The 23,725-nt window shown below is 34.3% G+C and overlaps 1 protein-coding gene across 2 annotated transcripts; it reads left to right on the top strand.

Moving 5' to 3' along the window:
- The first annotated feature begins 1,010 nt into the window (after positions 1 to 1,010).
- LOC140051635 (uncharacterized) lies at positions 1,011 to 22,935 on the top strand. 2 transcript variants are annotated; one of them, XM_072096909.1, is made up of 18 exons: positions 1,011 to 1,136; positions 5,527 to 5,823; positions 7,088 to 7,201; positions 7,711 to 7,824; positions 9,482 to 9,607; positions 9,740 to 9,868; positions 10,833 to 10,979; positions 15,794 to 15,916; positions 16,952 to 17,063; positions 17,585 to 17,718; positions 18,076 to 18,201; positions 18,562 to 18,865; positions 18,998 to 19,234; positions 19,615 to 19,873; positions 21,234 to 21,378; positions 21,513 to 21,704; positions 22,146 to 22,322; positions 22,585 to 22,935. In XM_072096909.1, exons 1-18 carry the CDS (start codon positions 1,079 to 1,081, stop codon positions 22,614 to 22,616), a joined length of 2,826 nt encoding a protein of 941 aa, XP_071953010.1. In that variant the 5' UTR covers positions 1,011 to 1,078; the 3' UTR covers positions 22,617 to 22,935. The 2 variants fall into 2 exon arrangements, with proteins under 2 accessions (XP_071953010.1, XP_071953009.1); XM_072096908.1 differs by having other exon boundaries at positions 7,088 to 7,207.
- The last annotated feature ends 790 nt before the right edge of the window (positions 22,936 to 23,725 follow it).

Raw genomic sequence — 23,725 nt, 5'->3', positions numbered from 1 at the left:
ATAATTCGTACCCTTTTGCTGTCGATACACAGTACACGACGTAACGCGTCAGTAAACTTCGCCTGGAAAGTAACTACAGTACACATTCTGGTCCCTGGGTGGAACATGATATCACGCGTAAACCGCAATGGGCCGGGCCCAATGCATAATAAAGTGTAATAGCCCTCCGACGTACTTAAAAATGGAACTTCGCGGTTTTCTAGTCGCTGAAGCTACGAAGTGAATGCGAATGATTTTTACTTTATATTATATTCCCCGACGAAAAGTACTCGCGTTCCCCGACGTGGGGGCTAGGCTCCCCGACGAGGGGGCTACAGCCCCCGTAGCCCCCCGCTGGCGCCACCACTGATGTGCACATCAATAAGTCATCGAAGATTGTATCTGTATCTGTTAATTGTGAACTTTGGCGAAAGATAAAAATCATGTTTTAAAAATTACGATACAATGGCGTCACTGTATTAAATGGGTAACACATTTATATCAATTCATATCTAAAACCAGCAAATCAGCTTCTATAAATATGTTATTTTTAAATGGGGTCACTAGCCATCATGAGGAGCTATAATAGATTAAATAGGTATATTTTAATTACCCATTTTAGAGCAAACGATTATAAAAGTTTGCCTTGCACGTGTGTCATTAATTTATGACAAAGTTGTACAATTTGTTCACAAGAATTAGAGATACATCTGCAACAAAAATCGTAGAAAGAAAGAAAAATAATAGATAAAGAGGAAAAAAAAGATCCTGACAATCACAAAAGCCATCTAAAACGCAACAGTTTCTGATAACCAATACATTACTTTTTTCTTTCAATTCGCTACTTGACATACGTCCTAACCTGTGGATATCGACTTTTAAAACTCTTGGTTATTTTGTCTAACAGAGGGAGTTTGTAAAATATCAATAAACAGCAAGGGTGACAAGTTGCAATTACTTTAAATGCTACACACACCCTGTGTTCTCAAATATCTTATATCCAATTGAAAAATTAAACTTCTTCAAACCTGGCAGAATATTCTTTTGAGCAGGTAGCTGTGTTTATTGCTATATGATTATTTGATTTTGCGGTAATAAAATGTTGCTTTATATCTACCTAATTGCACCTGTACTTGTATTTGGAGCTCCTTCTAAGCGTAAGTACTAATTACTTTATAATTGATTCACACATTTTTATAGAAATAACAAAATACTTTAATAATCGCCTTGCAGTGATATGTAAGTGATAACGAGTGTTTCCTAAACTAAAGGTAACTCACTTGAACATCGACTCAATCGCCTTTCTTACTCATCTACCTTTTATTTTTAAATCATCATAAAAACGATTGAAATCAGAAGTGGCAGAAAGACTGATTTTATGTTACACTAAAGCACAATAAAGCAATTAAAGCATTCAATCGTTTTAAACATTTGAATCCTGATTGAAATGGAATAAAATAGTTTCTGATATTAATGTAACAATGGCACATGATATAATTGCTATAGAACAAATAAAGCAAGGAAACGATTACAACATTTGATTTAATTTTCATTTTGTTGTTTTTGTGTGCTTTATTTGATTTTAATAAATAGCAAACAGCATGCTTCGGTAGCATATATTGATGATCTTCAATATATTCCTTTAGTGAGAAATTGGATAATTATAATTTTACCAGGGGTACGGTCTATTGGGTACATCGTACTGATGATGAACATATTATCTCTTCCCTGGCTTTGAGCTCTTTTTGATCGATGTGTGCTACATAATGTCAACAGTTCGTAACATAATTATTAAATCATGTTTTCATTGAATCCGACCACGTTCTTTCCTAAAAACAAATGGTACATTTTTATTAATAGACAAACAATGAATGTTTAAAGATGTACTGTATTCAAAATGTTTCTATCTTTCAAAGAGACTTTAAATTCATTATTTTCTGTAACAAAATGTGCGTTTACGAATTTACCTAAAGTGAAAACAAAAAGAAGGTGATACATACAACGTGAAAGTAAAGACTTTTTTATCCATGTCGATTGAAATATAAACAAGAAATATTTCTTACAAAAAACGCTGCTCGCTTATTGAAAAATATTTTTTATTTCAAATGTTTTTGAATGTGTCATTTTATTGTCACATAATAGTTATTTTACCTGAAAAAATGTAATTTAAAGCAACAAATTCTTAAATTGTCTGTCAGACAATGGTTTCTGGGTGTATTTTCTCTTTTTATATGTGAATAAATATTATTTTTTTGTTACAGAAGTGAATACTCAATTCTGTCACTTTAGTTAATTTTATTGCTAAGGTCTGGGGTCACTTCATCACCCTAGATATTTCAAGTGTGAAGTATCCTATTACAAACACAAACTGTAATGGACTGTTTCGATAATAATTCAATTAATATCTGACAGTGAATATACCAGAAATGCTTTGGGATTTGTAATTTTAGCATGACATGTCCTAATAGACTCTTTTCCCAGACATTTTTTGGGTCTACTGTAGCAGCTGGAATCAATAAATTATAGTGGAGTTTCCATTTTCGCAAAACTGTCGTCCTTAGAACTATAACTGCTGCTTGATTTAGCTTCTGATTGAGTAGTCCTAATGGGTCGTAGCGGGCTAGAGCAGCAGCGTGAAAAAAGAATATATAATATATTGTAGGCCGTTTTTTCTAAGTCTGGTTACAATCACAATGAACTAAAGAACGTTGCATAGATGATTGACATTATTATTTTATCTATTCATACAAAAATATCTCCATGTGTGGTAGACAAATACACAATCACCAGGGGGCAATAATCGGTTCAAATGATGACTTGAGTATCAAGCATACTTATATATCACTTACTTATTATATAAATAAGTTTTCAACCTATGGTGCCCTGTTGTTCACTCAGCCCAATTTCACTGACACAACCATCCAGTTGTTATCTCAAACGTAAACAAAAATGTGTTTTTTGGCAGTTTATTTAAATTTAAGAGCGTGTATGTTGACATAGTTTATATTGGATTGATTGATGTTCAAGATTATACTCTACTGATTGCGCTGCACAGTTTCAGGGTTCCCTTATACAGACATTGATAGATAGTTTTACTTTTTTTGTTGTACAGTTTACTTGATTAAATAATAACTACTAACGAATCTACTTAACTCCCCCTTAACTAATTAATATTACAACAGAAAAAACCCTAAAAAATAAAGTTGTTTATGTATTAATTGGAAAATGTTGTATTTAAAATATATAATATTTTGTGAGAGATAACAGAGGGATAGTATGATGATTTAAACCACCTGTGTATGGATAAAAGAGATGATTAAACGGATCGACGTTTATTGAACATATAAAATATATGAAAGGTGAATAAAAAAAAGGATAGTATGAGTGACGTTCTTAAAGATAGTAATAATACATTGACTTCTAAAGGAAGAAAGATATAAGTTGTGTTCTATGATTTAACAAATTATTTTCAAAGCAATTTTTTGTCTTTCAAGTCTATTAGAATAAATTTCGTAACACGGATCAAAGATTTTACATGAATATTTAATGATTATATTATTATATAATAATAATGAGGGCAATGAACAATTTGTTTAGAATAGGGGCCTTGTTACAACCGCTAATGTAGAAAACGCCAGCTAATGTCGAAACAACCGTTAATGTAGAACAATCCACCGCTTATGTAGTAAAACCTCCAGCTTATGTAGAAACACCAACAGCTTATGTAGTAAATAAAAATCAACACCAGCTAATGTAGAAACAGTCAACAGCTTATGTAGTAACGAAAATTGCCTCCCAGCTTATGTAGTTACTATCGCCAGCTAATGTAGAAAATGTTATATATTTTACAAAAATGTCTAATTCATGTGCAAATGCATCGATCTTTACTTAGCTATCAGTCTTTCCACCTCTCGTAAGCAACCAACTTTCTAAAATGACCACACATCGTAATAAGCTACCATCTCTGTTAAGGGACCGCTTCTCATAATCGACCACGTCTCGTAAGGGATCACCTCCTCTCATAAGGGACCGCTTCTCATAATCGACCACCTTTCGTAAGCGACCACACCTCTCGTAAATGACCACCTCTTTTAAGGGACCACGACCTCTCTCCCTATTAACGGACCGCTTCTCATAATCGACTATCTCCCGTCACAACGACCTCTGGTAAGTGACCACCTCTATTGAACGTCCACCGTTTCTATTAAGGGACCGCTTCTTATAATCGACCACCTCTCGTAAGTGATCACCGCCTCTCATAAGGAACCGCTTTTCATAATCGACCACCTCTCGTAAGCGACCACCTCTTTTAACGACCACACCTCTCGTAAGTGACCACTTCATTTAAGGGACCACGACCTCTTTATCTCTATTAAATCTTCAATGATGAGAAGCGGTCCCTTAACAGAGACAGTGGTCGTTGAATAGAGGTGGTCACTTTCGAGAGGTCATTGTGATGGGAGATGGTCGATTATGAGAAGCAGTCCCTTAATAGAGGTGGTGGTCCTTTAAAATAGGTCGTCACTTACGAGAGGTGGGGTCGTTAAGAGAGGTGGTCCTTTAAAAGAGTCGTCACTGACGATTATGAGAAGCGGTCCTTTAATAGAGAGAAAGAGGTCATGGTCCCATAAAAGAGGTGGTCACTTATGAGAGGTGTGGTCCTTAAGAAAGGTGGTCGTTTACGAGAGGTGGTCGATTATGAGAAGTGGTCCCTTATGAGAGGAGGTGATCCCTTACGAGACGTGGTCGATTATGAGAAGCGGTCCCTTAACAGAGATGGTTGCTTACGATGTGTGGTCGTTTTAGAAAGTTGGTTGCTTACGAGAGGTGGAAAGACTGATAGCTAAGTAAAGATCGATGCATTTGCACATGAATGAGACATTTTTGTAAAATATATAACATTTTCTACATTAGCTGGCGATAGTAACTACATAAGCTGGGAGGCAATTTTCGTTACTACATAAGCTGTTGACTGTTTCTACATTAGCTGGTGTTGATTTTTATTTACTACATAAGCTGTTGGTGTTTCTACATAAGCTGGAGGTTTTACTACATAAGCGGTTGGTTGTTCTACATTAACGGTTGTTTCGACATTAGCTGGCGTTTTCTACATTAACGGTTGTAACAGGCCTAACGTGAATGATAGATGGAATAGAATTGTCTTTTTCTTTCGTGGGATTCACTCTAGTATACTATACCTTCTCCTCTTTCCTTTTTATAAACATTAGTGTTTCTTAAACCAAAGTATTATGTCAAATCGTAAAATGATAAAGTTATATTTCTTTCACAAAGATAAATAGGCTCATTAGGCCTATAGGAATATAAAAAAAAAACTGTTGTTAAATAATTGATTGTTTTAATGAATAAGTTAGTTTTCTCCTAATTCCGTAGTAAATATAACGGTAAATTAGAATTACTAGAACTAAAAGTCTTTAATAATTTAACAAAAATGACGTTTTCATCAGCATTGTCGCCGGTAGTTTACAGTGTTCCTCCATGGTGGTCTCCCTTTACGTTTACGTTGAAATAACTTATTTCTTATTTTAGACTCTACTGTGACGGTGAAGCCAACACAACTGAACGCGGGTACAAACCAAGACCATCATTTAACATGTACAGTTCAACAAACCAGTCCAGTGGCCCCTCATCTCTACTGGACGAAAAACCATGGCAAACCATTGTCTACCAGTCCTAAATATTATATCTCACCTGTTCAGCAAAATGGGGATAATTGGGAGTTTTTATTGGTCATACGTCAGGCTCAGCCAGAGGATTCAGGAGACTACAATTGCTATATGAAGGAAACAAGCGAAACATATTCTGTTCCAGTCTACTTTCGATCAGGTAAGTAAAGTTGGGCGTATCAAATTTGTGAGTTTTCTTAAAAGTCTCCAATTTTCTACAATATCTCGAAACAGAAATTCAATAAACACTTTAAACTGGCTCATAGATCTGTTGTAATCAACATGAGCTTGGGTCAAGTTCTCTTTAAAAAAAGCCTGTAAATGGACACGAAGGAGTTATGTATAGTCGGTCTCCATAAATACAGAGGGGATCTCCATTTCGCCGTACGGCCTCAGCCTCTAATTGTGTTAGTAAGTTTGATTCTCTCAACATAACATAATGGCAACATGGCGACATCCCTCGATTGGTCCGAACAGTTTGCAATGAGTCAATTTGGCGTGACACTGACAACTGTATCCATTATACACACATAGCACTATACCGTATGCTTTAGGTCAGCGTTCCGCAACCTTTTTTGACCGCGATCGACTGCATGATCCTAATTTTGGAATTCTCCCGACCCAAAGAAAGCAAAATTTGTTAAATGACAACCCTATAGATGGCCGGAAATGGTACTCTTGCACGTAAAAATCATGATAAATGGCACCTCTAGTTGGCCGGTTATGACACTCTAATAATAGCGCACTCGCAATTGGCAAAACGATCGTAGGATACTTCTTCCACCGGTAAACACACGCTACTAAAAGGATAACATTTGCGTTCAATGCTAACGTCTTGCTAGAGTCTGAATAACATCGCTATGAGTGTAATATCATTTGAGATGGACATGTTTTTCTATTGAATGTTCATTGTATATAAGTTCCCACCGCCGGTACAAAGTTCACAGTTTTTCAGTCAAGTTACACACTCTTTTGCAAACTACAGAAAACTATAGCGGCGTCGTAGAATCAGTTGGTAGGTAAATCCACGTACTAAAATGGGATTACCAAATATTGTATCTAATTTTCTTCCAAATTGTAATATGTTTTTGCTCTGACAATTATCTTTCAAACTTAGTGTTTCATTCCGTAATTTCACCTGTGCTACTATATAGTAACAGTATACTGTATATACGATATACAGTATACTGTATATACTGCATAAGTCTAAATGACACATAACATACACTATACACTATAAAGTATGTGCTTCAGGTTTTTACGTTTTTGGCGTGTTTTTTTTAAACTTAATATGTCTCGGTAAAATGATCTTTTATCATAAATTTCACCCATAATTCGTCAAATTGACGAATTAAATTTTAGTTAATGTTATATAAGTATAATATTGATATTTTTTAAATATGAATTTTATAATTTATATTCAGAGCCAGAATGTTTTAAAGAATTCCGATGCCTCAGAAGTGGAAAATGTGTTTCTCAAGAAACGGTCTGCAACGGCAAGTCGGACTGCAGCGATGGATCTGATGAACAGGACTGTGGTAACTGTAAGATTATGTTTATAACAATGCTTGATTTTTTTTTAATCGCAAGGATATGGAAATCGTTCTTATGTATGATAGGCCTAAGTTTCCCAATCTCAATAACTTCATGCCATACTAATACAATTAGAAGAATTTATTTAGGTGTTATATACAAATAATAATACAAATAAAAAAACAGTTTAAGTATCAATATATTACCAATACATTCTGACTATTCTTTGCCTATTTACAGTACGGTAGATAAGCACAGAATAGTACACATCATCATAATTATAAAATCAGGTCTGACTTCAATATATTGTACTTTAAAACATTGGCAAATGCATCGTTTCAATCTATATTATTTTAGCATTTTATCAATTGCAATGAAGGAGAATAGTATTTTATATCTCGGTATCTCTATACATTGAATGTAAACACCAATTTTCGAAAATGCTTTTATAGTGCTGCACAGCAAATAAAATCGATTATTAATTTAATGACTTTAAACGTCTGTCTATTTTTAGATGAATTCAAGTGTCGTGAAAACGAATTCCAATGTGCTAATAAGAGATGTATACCACTTGTATGGCAATGTGATGGGCAGAATGATTGCAAAGACAACTCCGATGAAAAATGCCGTATGTTTTAATATTATTTATGTCAAATCAATGTTAATAATGAGGTCATATATACATGGATGCAGTCGCGTGCGCAAATTGGAGCTAGTGTTTAACGACCGACTGACATAGTGAGCTATAGAGTCGGGACAAATCTCCGCCTTGATTACATACCTCATCTACCTTAGATGTACCGCGAATGGTAGGCCTAGATTTGATAACATTAGTTCTCACTATTACGATATTGTTCCATATTTCTATCTTAGGAAGATATTATAAAGGTAGATTTTTACCCGTACGCGGTAGAAGTAATTTCCGGGTTCACTGTGAGTTCACGGGTGCACCTTGCAACTTCCTTGTTAGTGCAATAGCCATTTATATTTTGTTTATTTTCGGACTGCGCGTGTGAAGGTACAGTGGATATCAAAATAAAAATTATACTGCAAATTAATAAAGATCAAATTAAATATATTCATAAAGCATTGGAGTATATTGTGGGGAATAATATATAAAATTACATCTGATGATAAGACCTTTTGTTTGAAATCGAATCATATCCCGAGTTGTTGAATATGCTGGCAGGAATAACTGTGGGCTTAGGACACTGGGATACTTCTGCCCATGTTGCAAACCGTCTTCCTTCTTAGTTAGTTTCAAAGGAAGTTTAAACTACATAATGTAATCTACTAATTAGGATGATATTATTTGAATAAACGCCCAACACATTCCCAATAAAAAAAATCCCCCTAACCATCTTAAAAACGTCCTTCTAAAACCTTTTTACCTGGCTGGTGTGAACACGCCTCTATTTTCAGCAACGCTTGGAACAGGTCCTTCTCAAACCATCATCTACACTTCATAGATGTTTGCTTTGCGCGCGTAGTGCTCAAATGTACCTTGATTATGATCCGACACACTGCATGCTACAGCGATAACTGTGTCCGTTTGTGTTTTTATTCGGTAAACAAAAGGCTGTGTTTATACAACACCCAAAAGTTGTTTAATTTTTAGCGTGTTGCACGGGCCGAGGTCAACCCCACAAAAACCTTGCAGTTATACATGAAATCGTAATACCGTGTTATACCGTAGTTCATAATCCTAAGTTGTACATATACTTGCATGCATTATGAATTAATATGAGTTTATATTAAGGATTTTAATAAAGGATGATTTCGTTTAAAATTGAGTTTATTCAATTATTGATTTTTTAAATCTGCTTTTGAAATTAGAAATGTTAATGTGCTAAATCGGTTAAAATATGCAAAAAAAAGCACAATTATCTACTAGATTTGGTCAACATTTTCACAGCACATACTTTTATTTAACGAGAGGTCAAAACAATACACTGAGGACACTTCCAACACGCCAACAGCAACCGGGAATCCACAAAATGTTAGGATTCAGCCAAGTAGCATTTTTTTCAATTAAAATCTCATTACACGGAATCTCTTCGATGTTATACAACACACTTCTCGTAGGCGTGTTGAATATGCGTGTAATAGCGTGTTGTATAAACGCGCCCTAATACAACACACTTTTTGTAGGGGTGTTGAATATGCGTGTAATAGCGTGTTGTATAATCAAATTTGCGCACGCGACTGCAGCCATGTAAATGACCTTGTTTTCTACAGCAATGCGGTTAGGTAATTTATAAAACATATTTTTTTTAATTTAATAGCGACGGTGACTTGTGATGCGCACCATCGCATGTGCCGCAATAGCTCACAATGTATTCCTTTAAGATGGTTCTGCGATGGAGACAATGACTGCCACGATGGTTCTGATGAACTTGATGATATGTGTCGTGAGTAGAAATAATTTGAGTTACACAAGTTTTTCGCTCCGTCTGAAAACCCCGTATCCAATATTATTATATAAAAACATATATATGGCCATATTTTCTGCACACATATTAACCTATTCATATTAATTATAGGTAACCTAGAATGCCCGAATGGTCACAAGCATTGCCGTGCTCAGGAAAGCAACAAATTCCGATGCATTCCTGCTGAATGGTTTTGTGACGGAGAGATTGATTGTTATGGTGGTGGTGATGAACATAATTGTAAGTATTACTAGAAACAATTGAACTACTGTTCCTTTTAATAGTACGTTTAAAAGACGTTAAGCCGTTGGTCTCGTGTGCAACGTGGCTCACGTGCACGTTAAAGAATGCAGTTAACTATTTGAAAAGAGTATGGGATCGTCTCCAACAGTCCCACCAATTCACCACCAAAAGGACGCACCGAGGAGGACTTAATGTGTTATTCTTGGTGTGCAACACTAATAACTCACAATTCACCACCAAAAGGACGCACTGAGGAGGAGGACTTAATGTGTTATTCTTGGTGTGCAACACTACATAATAACTCACAATTCACCACCAAAAGGACGCACCGAGGAGGAGGACTTAATGTGTTATTCTTGGTGTGCAACACTACATAATAATTCACAATTCACCACCAAAAGGACGCACCGAGGAGGAAGACTTAATGTGTTATTCTTGGTGTGCAACACTACATAATAACTCACAATTCACCACCAAAAGGACGCACCGAGGAGGAGGACTTAATGTGTTATTCTTGGTGTGCAACACTACCATAATAATTCACAATTCACCACCAAAAGGACGCACCGAGGAGGAGGACTTAATGTGTTATTCTTGGTGTGCAACACTACATAATAACTCAAATATAATTTACTACAATACCAATTTAAATCGCTCATTAAAACTTCATTACTAAGTGTAGTAGTAAAACACTGTATGGAAATTAATATTTTGCTTAAATTCTAAGAACTGAACCATGAACATGAAAAATGTTAATTTCATTTTTTTTAATGTACATTTCTACGATTCAAGTTAAAATTCCTGATCTATAATTGTCTATTTTGGTGTCACAAAAAGTAGGTGATGATATGAATGTTTCATTGAATAATATAAATAATAAACAAGCATAGCAACGTGTTTGCAAACATTGTTAATAAAATAGGATAGCACCATTAATATAATCATGCATTTGTTTTACGAGGTAATGAACAAGAAGCCAACGCAACACCGATGTCTTCATGCCATCCAGATCAGTTTAAGTGTGTCGTTGACGGTCTTTGTCTACCAATATCTGTTAAATGCAACACCAAACGAGATTGTATCGACGGGTCAGATGAGGCACAATGCAGTAAGGGTGATTTTCATTATTAAAAGAAACCATTGTTTTAACCCAATAATTTAGAATTCATAAAAAACAATTTCAGTAGAAATACTTTATAGTAGGTCTACAAAATGAACGAATTTACAATTAAAGTTGTTGTTTGTAAATGTGTTAGGCAAACTGTATTTGAACTCGTCACTTTGACGAGTTAGTTATCCGCACGACAAACACCACATGCACATCATACGTTAGAGTATTGCGCACAGAAATAGATTATGCCATTATGAACTGAAGAAAATAAGATTTTAGTGTACTCTCTATTTTGTGTCTAAACAGTTTACACTACTGTATTGCACAGTCTGGCATTATAATTACGGGACCCGTCTTTTATTCCAATTTTTAACATGATGACATCAACAAAATGAAACAAGATAGCAATTTTGGAAGGAAATTATCTGAGCAACAACATATTAACGCGTTGAAGAAATTTGGACACGCAAACTATAGATGCGCGCTCTTTTAAATGTGATGAACTATGACGCAAAAGATGAAAATACGACTTTTTAAATTAAATTGGCCATTGATGACGTCACAACATCCGATACACAAAATGTCATCCAAATTAAAAACTCTTACAAAAGATAATTTATTAAGCAAAAAAATATTAATATCTGGGAGATAAGTTACGGATAAGCAAGATTGCGCTCTATTAAATGTGACAAAAATATTTTATATTCGGATGGCCATACGATGACGTCATAACATCCGAGAGTTAACAATTTTGCATAAATTTATATCTACAACTTATCTACTTTATTTTACTACTACTACTACTGTATTTTATTTTACTAGAGGGTGTAGACGATGGTTTTTGGAATGATAATGACTCGGGTAAAAAGGTTTTAGAAGGACGTTCTCCTTGTACGTTACCATTATTGAAAATGCTTGACATTCGTAAAACTAAACCTACTCTGTTTCACAGTGTCTTAGATGATTAATAACATTTTAAAGTATAGTGTTTATTGTGTAGTAGGGCCCTTATAGGGCGGAGGTGGGAAGGCGGAGTTCATTTAAGGGAGGTGCTTATTCGAGGGATATGTTTAATTTTTTAGTTATAATAATATGATAACATTATAATCAAATAAAATCCTCCAATAGATATGAAAAATAGTAAAAAATAATAACAAATGCTTGGTAAGTTGTAGATAACAGTGCTACTACAAATAGTATAATTGTGTTATTATAAATATAATACAATATTGTGTGTATAAATGTGGATGGGCGTTTATTAGATAGTTGGGTTGGGGGGTGGGGGCGAATATTATTCAAAGTTATGTTTTATTGGGGAGACGTTTATTCAAATAAATACCATCCTAATAATGAATACATTATTTAATTTAAACATCTTTTGTAACTAACTTCCACGACAGAGTGGGCCTTTTCGGCCCAAAAAGGAAGACGTTTTGCAACATGGGCAGTGTCACGAACTCCCTTTACGTATGTTTCCGAGCGGTTGAAAATACTTTAGGAAAGCGGTGTAAGTGGTACGGGAAGTGTAAGTCGTACGGGAAGCTTAAGTGGTACGGGAAGTGTAAGTCGTACGGTAAGCGACGACATTTATTTTGTAAGGTTCAAAAGAGTCTTTTCAGAACACACTCTCTACTCTTGAAAAATTTTCAAAAATGTCAGGACTGCAGATAAATGTTAAAACATCAGTAGCCATATGGATTGGGGCAAGAAAATACAGTAACATAAAATTATGCCCAGAGTTTGATCTCAAATGGGAAAAAAAGTATTTTAATCTACTCGGAATACATTTCTCACTTGACCTTAATGAAATGCTAGACCTAAATTATGGACCTGCAGTAGACAAAATTAACAAGCTTGTAGAGGTGTGGTCGAAAAGAAGGCTGACAGCTTTAGGTAGAATTGTTGTATGTAAATATTTGATGCTATCAAAACTTAACTATCTGTTTAATGCATTTACCAAACCCAGACCTGATAACACTTCAGAAAATACATAATTCCTTTAAAAAATTTATTTGGGGTAATAAGCTAGATAGGGTTAAAAGAAATGCAATGATGCAAGGATACTCAGAGGGTGGAACAAAAATGGTAGATATTTTTAGTTATGTAAAATAAATCTGTAAAAGTAGCATGGATGAGGAGAGTAAGACAGGATGACAATATAAATTCAATGTTCAACATCCTGCTCAATTTTCGATTATGGATCCTCTCCACTGTTGGAAATTTCAAAAAAGTTAAGCTGAATTGACAAAAATTAGGAATGCAAATTTAGATTTAAATGGAGTTTTAAGTTCATCTTTATGGAGAAATAGTGACATAAAGAGAGACAAAAAAACAGTGTAGGCCCTACTATGATAGATGGTTTAAAAAGGGAATTCGTTTTGTTAATGATCTTGTTAAAACAGATGGAGATTTTTTGAGCTATGAAGATTTTAAGTTCAAATACAACATAAAGTGTAATTACTTAGACTACCAAGGTATTATCGATGCTATTAAGACACAGTGGAACAGACTGTTGCCTTTTAAGTGCAACATTGAAAACCCAGTAAACGTAAATTATAATTTTCTATTCTATAAATGTAAATATGGTATTAAGGGTTTTTATAAAATATGTACCTCCGATAAATTGGAAGTTTCGATGGTGAGAGAAAAGTGGTCAAAAGAAATAAGGAAAGAATTTGAAAAGGATGAATGGAAACGAATTTGCTCTTTTCCTTTCATCTCGGCAAGAAATATAAAGTATCAGTGGTTTCAATATAGAATTGTCAATAGAATTTTAACAACAAACACCTTTCTAAAAAAAATTAAGATAAAGAATTGTGATCTTTGTACTTTTTGTAAAATGTTATGCTGTAAATAATCTTGTCATTTTGGTAAAATATTTTATTTACATATCAAGATGTTCTGATATTAAACCATCAAATTCAGGACTGGTTAATTTTTTAAGTCGTATTATAAAAATAGAAGAGTACTTACATTTGATAAACGACAATATAGAGTTATTTAATGAGGACTGGAAACTTGTTAAACTTCTGATTTTATAAGATTTTATTTTGATAAACCAAGACGAAATTTATTGTCTTGGGTAAATGGAGAACTAAGAAGATATACCTTTTACATTTTATGTTTGCTTTTTGCTTTTGCCTTTTGAGAATTTAATTTATTTTGTTTTGCCTCATGTCACCGCTGTGTCGGTTTTGTTTTTATTTTGCATATTTATACTGAAAAAAAAAAAAAAAAATTTGAAACCGCCCGGTGATATACTGAAATTTAATTAATTAATTTGAAACGATAAAGATGAGGAAATCTGTGAGAATGAGACCGAACTCGAACTCGGACCGCCTGCTTGATATGCAGATGTCCTAACCATTAGACCAGTGGGGCTTTCATGGTATTGTTCAAACTCGATTGGATAGCGACTCTTTAACATTCTCGGCGTGGTACGGCGGAACAGCACTAGTCTTCAGTTGTACGCACGCGCACCAGAGATCAAATTGATACGCCATGAGCCAGATGTGTACACTATACGGTTTATAGTCCTCATCCGAGAAGACTCGTTCTACCACCATTATTAGTACTGTACCATAATAAAAAATTGGGTTCACGGTTGATCCCGAAGAGCGATAATAGATTAAATATAGGCATGATTTTGACAATATTTTGTACATTTTTAACTAAATCGCGCGCAGATTGTCATTTCAATGGGAAAATGGTTTGATTTTAAAAAAATTATCAAAAAAAGCTGGAAACTTATAATTCAAGTGAAAAAAACATGTTTGGGTTTATAATGTTAATTATTTCCTTCCTTTATTTCCTTTATTTCTATTCATTCTTTCCCTTCTTTCTTACCTATCTTTCCTTCCTTCCTTCTTTTCCTTTATTTCTATTCATTCTTTCCCTTCTTTCTTACCTATCTTTCCTTCCTTCCTTCTTTTCCTTTATTTCTATTCATTCTTTCCCTTCTTTCTTACCTATCTTTCCTTCCTTCCTTCTTTTCCTTTATTTCTATTCATTCTTTCCCTTCTTTCTTACCTATCTTTCCTTCCTTCCTTCTTTTCCTTTATTTCCATTCATTCTTTCCCTTCTTTCTTACCTATCTTTCCTTCCTTCCTTCTTTTCCTTTATTTCTATTCATTCTTTCCCTTCTTTCTTACCTATCTTTCCTTCCTTCCTTCTTTTCCTTTATTTCTATTCATTCTTTCCCTTCTTTCTTACCTATCTTTCCTTCCTTCCTTCTTTTCCTTTATTTCTATTCATTCTTTCCCTTCTTTCTTACCTATCTTTCCTTCCTTCCTTCTTTTCCTTTATTTCTATTCATTCTTTCCCTTCTTTCTTACCTATCTTTCCTTCCTTCCTTCTTTTCCTTTATTTCCATTCATTCTTTCCCTTCTTTCTTACCTATCTTTCCTTCCTTCCTTCTTTTCCTTTATTTCCATTCATTCTTTTCCTTCTTTCCTTTCTTCCCTTCTTTTTCTTGATTTCCATTTATTCTTTCTTTCCATTCTTTCCATTCTTTATTTCTTTCCTTTCCTTTCCATTCCTATTTTTCTTTCTTTCTATCTACATTCTATGACATAGTGGTCGGATTCTCACATAACAACATAGAATCAAGGTCTTTAATAAATTCCGTGTGTGTAGTATATTAATTCCCGGAAAACGGGATTTCCGAAGAGAAACTTTTACATTATATAAATCGACAGGTACAGAATAAATTTTAAATCGCCCGGTGATACACTGAAAATGTATCAATTAACCTGAAACGATAAAAATGAAAAAAATATGTTTCTTGAATTTGAATTTACATTTTATTTTAGATTCTCAAGGTATTACCTGTGGATCAGAACAGTTTAAATGTGCCACTGGTGTATGTATTCCTAAACAGCTGACATGTAATCGTGTGCGTGATTGTAGCAACGGTAAAGACGAAGAAGGCTGCTGTAAGAATAATAAATTTGCCACCTTTTTAATAAAATAAATATTTTAATTTTGATTATTTGTCTAAATGTTTATATAAAATATGATGACTAATTTATTATTTATTTTCACTTTATTTACCGTACTAATCATATCTGAATTTACAGTTCATATAGTAAAATAGTTTGATTTTTAAATCCATTGTAATATAGTAATGTTGTAATTCACTTTGTGTATCTTTTAAACTGAAAAATATCATATTGATTATCATTATTATCATTTATCTTTTGCACATCGTCTTAATACTCTAATAGACTAAATTAAACTCGTCACTATGGACGCGTTAGGTTATCCGCCGCGCAAACGCCACGTGCACGTCATACGTTAGAATAGGCTTATTGCGCACAGTAAAATGATTATATGCCATTGTGAGCTGAAGAAAATAAAATGTTAGTGTGCCCTCTCTAATTTGTGTAGGCTATATATACAGTATACATACTAGGCCCAGTGCAGAATAGGTGAAAATAACGGGACCCGCATTTTATTCCAACATGATGATCAAAATGAAACACTACGTAGATAGTAATTTTAGAAGTAAATTATCTGAGCAACAACATATTAACGTGTTGAAGAAATTTGGATACTTAGAATATGATGCACGCTCTTTGTGAAAATACTACTTTTATAATTCAACTGGCCATATGGTGACGTCACAACATCCGATGCTCATAATTTGTATTGTATCTACCATTCAACAGCTTCCAGAAAACGTTTAATCAAGAATATCACTTTTCGTTCTGAGGAGCTATAACGTATTGATGTTTATTGAAATGATGAAAATAAGTGACCCAAGTTATTCACGCTTTTGCACATGATGACGTCATCAAAATTTTAAAAATTGTAAATCATGCGAAAGATAATTGATTGACAAAAGAGACCAAAATCCTATAGTTTATATGACATCACAATGTCCGGTTAGCCGTATTGATAACTTTAGAGGCAATATATTCCAACCTTGTACAGTATTATATTACGATAAGATATTGTTCATATTTAAGCTTGCACAGAGAAAGAATTCACATGTGAATCTAGTGGATCCTGCATACCACATATGTGGGTTTGTGACAGTGAGCCTGACTGTAGCGATGGAAGTGATGAAAAAGAAGAATCGTAAGTACTTTAACCACATAGTGCAGTAGTTTGTTGTTAACAGCCTATGCTGCTCACATTGGAACAGTTTGGGTTTGTAATGTTAATTATAAACACAACAGGGACAGAACATTAATTCCAAACCACCCGGTCATTCCCATACAGAGAGTGTTTTCCGTTTCTTCGACGTAGGCCTACTGATTACCACAAAATATTACAGTATACGAGATAAATGACTATCTAAGCGACGAGGAGTTTAATTATAAGTATGATATAGCAATCCAACCTGAAATTAGCCAGACACTTGATGTTGGATGTGTTTGAAATAAATTATTATAAAACGTTTGAATTTATTGTGGAAACCGAGTAGAAGCTATCTTAATCCCTGTATAATGATCGAAATGGTTTTTGAGAACATTGTACTATAAATAACCAGCCCTAGCTCATTTTGACAAAATCGGTGGCGCATGTGCAATTATGTACTGCCGATGATAATGAGGAAAACGACTACGTCATGTATTGTACATAATGTTTACTTGTAGATGTTCTGTATTACGTAACACAGCATGTGATGAAGAACACAAGTTCCGATGTTCTAGTGGATCGTGTATTACTAAGAGGTGGCGTTGCGATGGTGTTGATGATTGTCCAGACGGTTCCGATGAACAACATTGCGGTATTTGCATTTGAAAAAAATATGAATTGTTAATTTTAACTGTTAATTATTATTAATGTTTATATGATATTTTAAATATTTAAGAAAATATGATACGGCTAGGCTATGGGGTAACTGGATAACATTTCATTTACGCTGTTTATTTTTTTTATTGTGGGACATTTTCTCAAATTGTAAATTTGTTCTAATGAATGGTGCACACTTTGTTAACGGTATGAATTTGTGTTTGTCCATTATAAGTTAAATTTGTATTCACTGAAGATTGCATTTATTTAATTCCAAACGACATGAATGAATCCAACATTCTCGATTGTCCTAAAATGTGTGGTTCTACAGTTTTTACATTCTGTTTTACAGATCCACACCCGTGTACCTTAAACAACGGTGGATGTCAACAGCAGTGTGAAGTAGTATCCATCACTAGACAACACTGTACATGTTTCCCTGGTTACAAGATGGACGAAGCAACACAAACTTGCCTAGGTAAAATTTAATATTTTACAAACTATATCCTCCGTTGGTTAAATTAAGACTGCAAATTGTTTTGACATGACGTTACGCTGACAACTTATTTTACTGACAGGAAAGAATTGGTTATCCTTACTAATATCGTAGAGGAAATGGTGCCCAAATAAACATGTTCTTCTTTAAAAAAAAAAAGATAACATTTTAAATTTTTGTTCGGCTTTTTTGTTCTTGTTCGTTAATTATTCCAGTATAATTGTAAAATAAGTTAATTATAATAACTATTTAATCAATCCATAGTTTCAGTTTCAGCATCAACAACATGATTATCGTAATTTCTATTTTACTAATATTTTAATAATAACTTGATATCAACAGATATTGACGAGTGCTCTGAATGGCCGACCCCATGTATGCATACATGCATCAATCAGGAAGCAACATACAAATGCCTCTGTCCACGCAACTACAGTCTAGCATCAGATAGCCGAACGTGTATTCACAATAGTCCAAGGCAACCGGTGCTCATAGTCGCCAACAGACGATCAATACTGAAGTTTGACACAGCCACCAGAAGTCTTACAACATTAGTTGGGGGAACAAACGGAGCCATATCCGTTGAGGTTGATCTGTACCAGCATTTACTATATTATACTGACGTAGCTACTGAAAAAATCATAAGGTATTGATATGGTAGAATATCGCCAAGCTCGAAAAAAAAAACCCTTCCGAATTTGAAAATTTCAATGATATTGATTAGGGATAATTATATGCAATATTAATAATTAATCAAGTAAATATATATTTATACCAGCGTGCCACTGACGTCAGATGATGACTTCCAGAAAAAAGCTCGATCAAGCGTGACTGTTCTGAATAATGGCGTGATGACGCCAGATGGGATCGCAATAGATTGGGTACATCACCACATCTACTGGACTGATACTGGATCCAACACTATTGAGGTTGCCAACATGGACGGAAGTTCACGTAAGATTTTGTTTAGCGACCTCGATGAACCAAGAGCTATTGTTTTGGATCCATCCGATGGGTTAGTAAACTCGTGTTAGAAGTTTTTTGTTCGACTTGTTTGTTAATTTCTGTACATATTTTGTTAAAAAATAAATATTTTTTCACAATATCTTTTCTATAATAAAGTCAGCGTGATCATTCAACTGTGACGTCATAAAGTGCCATTTTAAAAATTCACATTTTCAATAATATGCCATGATGATGTAATTTGTCATTTTTTTTCAATTTTAAAAATACAGTAGAATGTTTTCTTTTTCTTCATAGATTATTACATTCAACTAAGTGCATCTCACATATCTATGCCAGATTGTCTAGCAAATTTTAATATGTTCTTACATTACATAAACAATTATCCTTCTCATGGGTTACCACAATTTTCATTTTGATGACGTATTTCAGAAATATGTACTGGTCAGATTGGGGATTGTTTGCAAGTATTTCAAAGAGTGGTATGGATGGGACTAATCGTCGTGCTATTATAACCGAAGACATACACTGGCCAAATGGTCTGACAATCGATTACCAAATGCGCAAGATCTTTTGGGCCGATGCGAAACTTGGACGAATTTCATGCTCGGGACTTGAAGGTGAAGGCGTTCGCGTTGTCCTGGAAAGCGAGGAATACTTACCTCATCCATTTGGTCTAGCAGTATTTGATGTAAGTTCTATTCTTAAACCAAAATATGATATAACATGTTTATGTTTATCCTGTTGAACAAGGTTAAAATCTACGAATTTTATTACGATCCCACGCGCTCCCATAAAACACCGTTTATGCAACATTTTTATATATGAATTTTATGACGCAATATGAATGAAATGCATCAATGATATAAATTTCATAATGTGATGTGAATGAAATGCATTGATGATATGCATTTTATAGCGCGAGTGAATGTATTGAAAGTAAAACTATTGGCGGCGTATGTCATTTCCCCCGCCATGTGATGGGTCAATCTCTGACTTAGACTATCAAACATTGGTACCGGCGACAGTGTGGAGAGGTCTGGCGGTACCAAGGCTTTGAAAAAGCATACGCCGCCAGTATTTTCACTCAAGTGATACATTGTATTCACATCAACAAAATTCGTATCTTCATATCTAAAACTAATAGTGATTCACACTTACCAAAGGAAAACTTAATTCAAGGGTAAACATAATCATACATATTCATGAGTTGTCCCATTGTCCAATCACAGAGGATTCAATTCCTCTATGGTCCAATCACACTCCTCTCTAAAAACTAATTTGCATATTTACAAACAAAAAAAGGTTGAGGGGGTTGGGGACGGGGAGGAGGAAGAAAGTGTGTATGGTGATCTATAAAAAGAAAATAGCAGTCAAAACAAAAAAACAAATAAATGAATATATAGGCCTACATTAATTTGTATGCTGAGAATCAAGAAAAATAGGTCTAGATGCTACTTAAAAAACAAACTTCTGTGTAGGCCTAAACTTGTATTGAGGCATTAAATCCTAGGCTGGTTACTGGGCAGACCAACAGTGGGACTAGCATCTCTACCTAGACTAGGGCTATTTTCCATATTGCACGAAAATGTAATAATGGCAGTCAAAACAAAAGCAAATAAATTTATACATAGGCCTAGACTAATTTGTATGATGAGGATAAAGAAAAAATAGGTCTAGATGCTACTCACAAACCAAACATAATATGAATCCCGGGCTGGTTACTGGGCAGCCCAGCCCATCTAGCCTAGACTGGGGCTATCTATATAACACTCGTGCATACAGAATCGTCAGCACAATCAAGATACTGGATAATTAAATGAAACTTATTAAGGTCTCTTAAAAGTTTAGGGGAAAATATACCAAGTTAAGGATTTCACTTAACATTAAAACCTTTGTTAATATCACTTAAGTGAAACCCTTAATTTGTCTTGATTTAAGGTAAATTCTTAGGATTTAAGGGAAATATCTCACTTAAGTGTGATTGGTGAATACGGCCATAGGATAATATAATATTTTAGTAATAATATATATTTTTTAAACACACCAAGGACACACTTTATTGGACCGACTGGGATAAGCAGGCCATTCTGTCAGTTGATAAGCATACAGGTGGTAACATTCAAGTCCTTCATTCAGGTTTCCAATCACCTATGGGAATAATCGTTGCTGAAGCTGATCGCATGTTCCGAAACCGTAAGTATCTAATTATTCTGGCCAATGGTTTAGAAAGTGAGTTATTACGTTGATTATTTTTGTTTTTTAAATCGAACATACATTTTTAAAAATTAAACTAAAGCCATACGTATTTTGTTAATTTTTCCGAAAAGGAACTAGCAATGTTTGCGGAGTTTTAAACGGTGGGTGTAGCCACCTTTGCTTACCCACTAGTCGCACATCAGACTCCACAATTCCATTATACTCGTGTGCCTGTCCTGTTGAGTATACCTTATCAGACGATGAAAAAAACTGTATCAGCGATATCCATTCTCGGGTAAATGAAGATGGCACTCTGAACTCCCGTAAGTAAATATCGTTTATACTCTATCAAACTTTATGTAACAAAACTTGTGATGTGCCCAAATATGGTAGAAAAATTAGTTATGTTTCACCATTGTTTTATTGCCTGTGAAATGAGTTTCATTCCAATCGTAAATATACCATAAGAAGATTTTTAGAAAACTTGACCGACCAGATAATGAATTTACAATTTATGTCCGCGACTTTTGAGAGACTTCTGTGTAATTGACAAATCAATTACTTTGGATGACAGAAAGCTAGCTCGTTTGGGTAGATTGAGCGTATCTGGGATGCGCTAGACTAACTTTACCTACCCACACTTACCTATCCTGGTGAAAGTCCTTGCAATAACAATAGTTGGTCTATGGACAAACCAAAAAAAAAGCTACATTATCGGTTATATAAAAATAAACCATTAACGAAGTTCAAATTCATTATTTAAGAAATTGTAAAGAAAATAATCGTCAAAGGGCTGACAAGCGACCTTCTACAGAGTCAAACTCAACAGTTCACAATGGAGTGCTACGCAAGAGATGAAGCGGTCGTTTGTGTCCCAGCATACCCATCAGATTCGCTTTATATCGATGTACATGTCACTACGCATGTTTGCCAAGCCCCAGGTGAGATCAGAAAAACATTCCCCATTATATTTAGTTAAAAACAGCACATTAGATTATGTAGCTTTCTAATTACTTTTTTAGTAGGCATTCTTTTACTGTAAGTAGATTTTATTTTCACTTCCGTCTGTCGTGTTTTTAAGGATGGTAATTTATCTATTATATGGTTTATATAATAATTATATAATCTAACTTCCCAGCTTGTTTTCTGGGCATAAACATATTAATAAACTGACACTGGTGTTGTATTATGTTTCATTTACAGATTTGATTGGTTCAAATAAGTGTTTGTTGTAGAAAAGATTTTAAACGACTTCAACAAAGATGCTCACGGTCAAAAGTAATGATTGCGATTAGTTAATCAAATCACATAATATTACTGATTTTCTTTCCTTTTATAAACATAGATTAGATTCCTTTTTCAAGATATATTATTTTCCTATACTGCCCTCTATGATATTTAGACTGCAACGATTACTATCCTTTTTATATTACCAATGTATGTAAAGTTTAATTGGTTTACGTAACTAATGGTAACTAACAAGATGCTTGCATGTCTTTATTTTTTGTCACCTAATAAATATGTAACAATTAGCAACAAGTCTTGAATTAATTCACTTATGTATTGATGGATTGCGGCTCTATTATTAATTGTTAGCTCCACCAAATACAGTACACCGTCAATATTACCGCATTATAATTTGTTAACTGCGAGATAACTTGAGGTTAACGGTTTACGTTATGATGATCCCCTGGTTCATTTTATTCTAAAATTAAAAACATTCCCCTATAAGCATGTTCTTTTTGCGCTCAACATATCCAATAAAGATGGAGGTAATGTAGCTGTTTTAAATATACCTGTAGTTAGTTTTAAAACATCATGTCATTGGTAGAGGTGAGTAGGAAACGCAAGAGATTTACCGAACATCTGGTATCGGCTCAACATCAAAACAACTGTAAACCGGTTTAATTTTAGAAAATCGACACAAAATCTGATTGTCTCATCTGGGCTTTTGACTAAAACTATAGGTGAAGCAAACGAGGTATCAGATAATTAGGTTCATATAGCTTAGTTTTTACTTCTTTTCCAACTGCTCCCCGTAAGGCGACCGGAATTGGATAAATATTTATCTTTTTACTAATATTAAGACAAAACTCCGTCTGGAACCCAGACTACATTTGGTAACTAATTGTGGTCGTGGCAATCACCGAGATTCATCCGTCCAGGTAGGTTAGTTAAAAATTAGTTTAAACATCATTATTTTGTTGTTCCGAAAGACCACTAACGTTTACGTATTTAAGATTCCGTCTGCTTTAAAGCAAACGGTTGTAATAATTGAAAATTCTACATCGGTTTTTTCTCCATTTATAGGTTATTCTCACCATGCTGATGTTGGTCTATCGTT

The sequence above is a fragment of the Antedon mediterranea genome, chromosome 6 (genome assembly GCF_964355755.1).
Source record: "Antedon mediterranea chromosome 6, ecAntMedi1.1, whole genome shotgun sequence".
In the NCBI taxonomy this organism is placed as follows: Eukaryota; Metazoa; Echinodermata; class Crinoidea; order Comatulida; family Antedonidae; genus Antedon; species Antedon mediterranea.
Note: the sequence above shows the minus strand (reverse complement) of the source record. Positions and strands in the feature narration are given on the sequence as shown.

Excerpts from the sequence above, each read along its gene's own strand:
- LOC140051635 (XM_072096908.1), top strand. The coding sequence starts at position 1,079 with ATGTTGCTTTATATCTACCTAATTGCACCTGTACTTGTATTTGGAGCT. Across the intron at positions 5,824-7,087 it reads TCCAGTCTACTTTCGATCAG|AGCCAGAATGTTTTAAAGAA; the intron begins GTAAGTAAAGTT and ends ATTTATATTCAG. Across the intron at positions 17,719-18,075 it reads TTCCGATGAACAACATTGCG|ATCCACACCCGTGTACCTTA; the intron begins GTATTTGCATTT and ends TCTGTTTTACAG.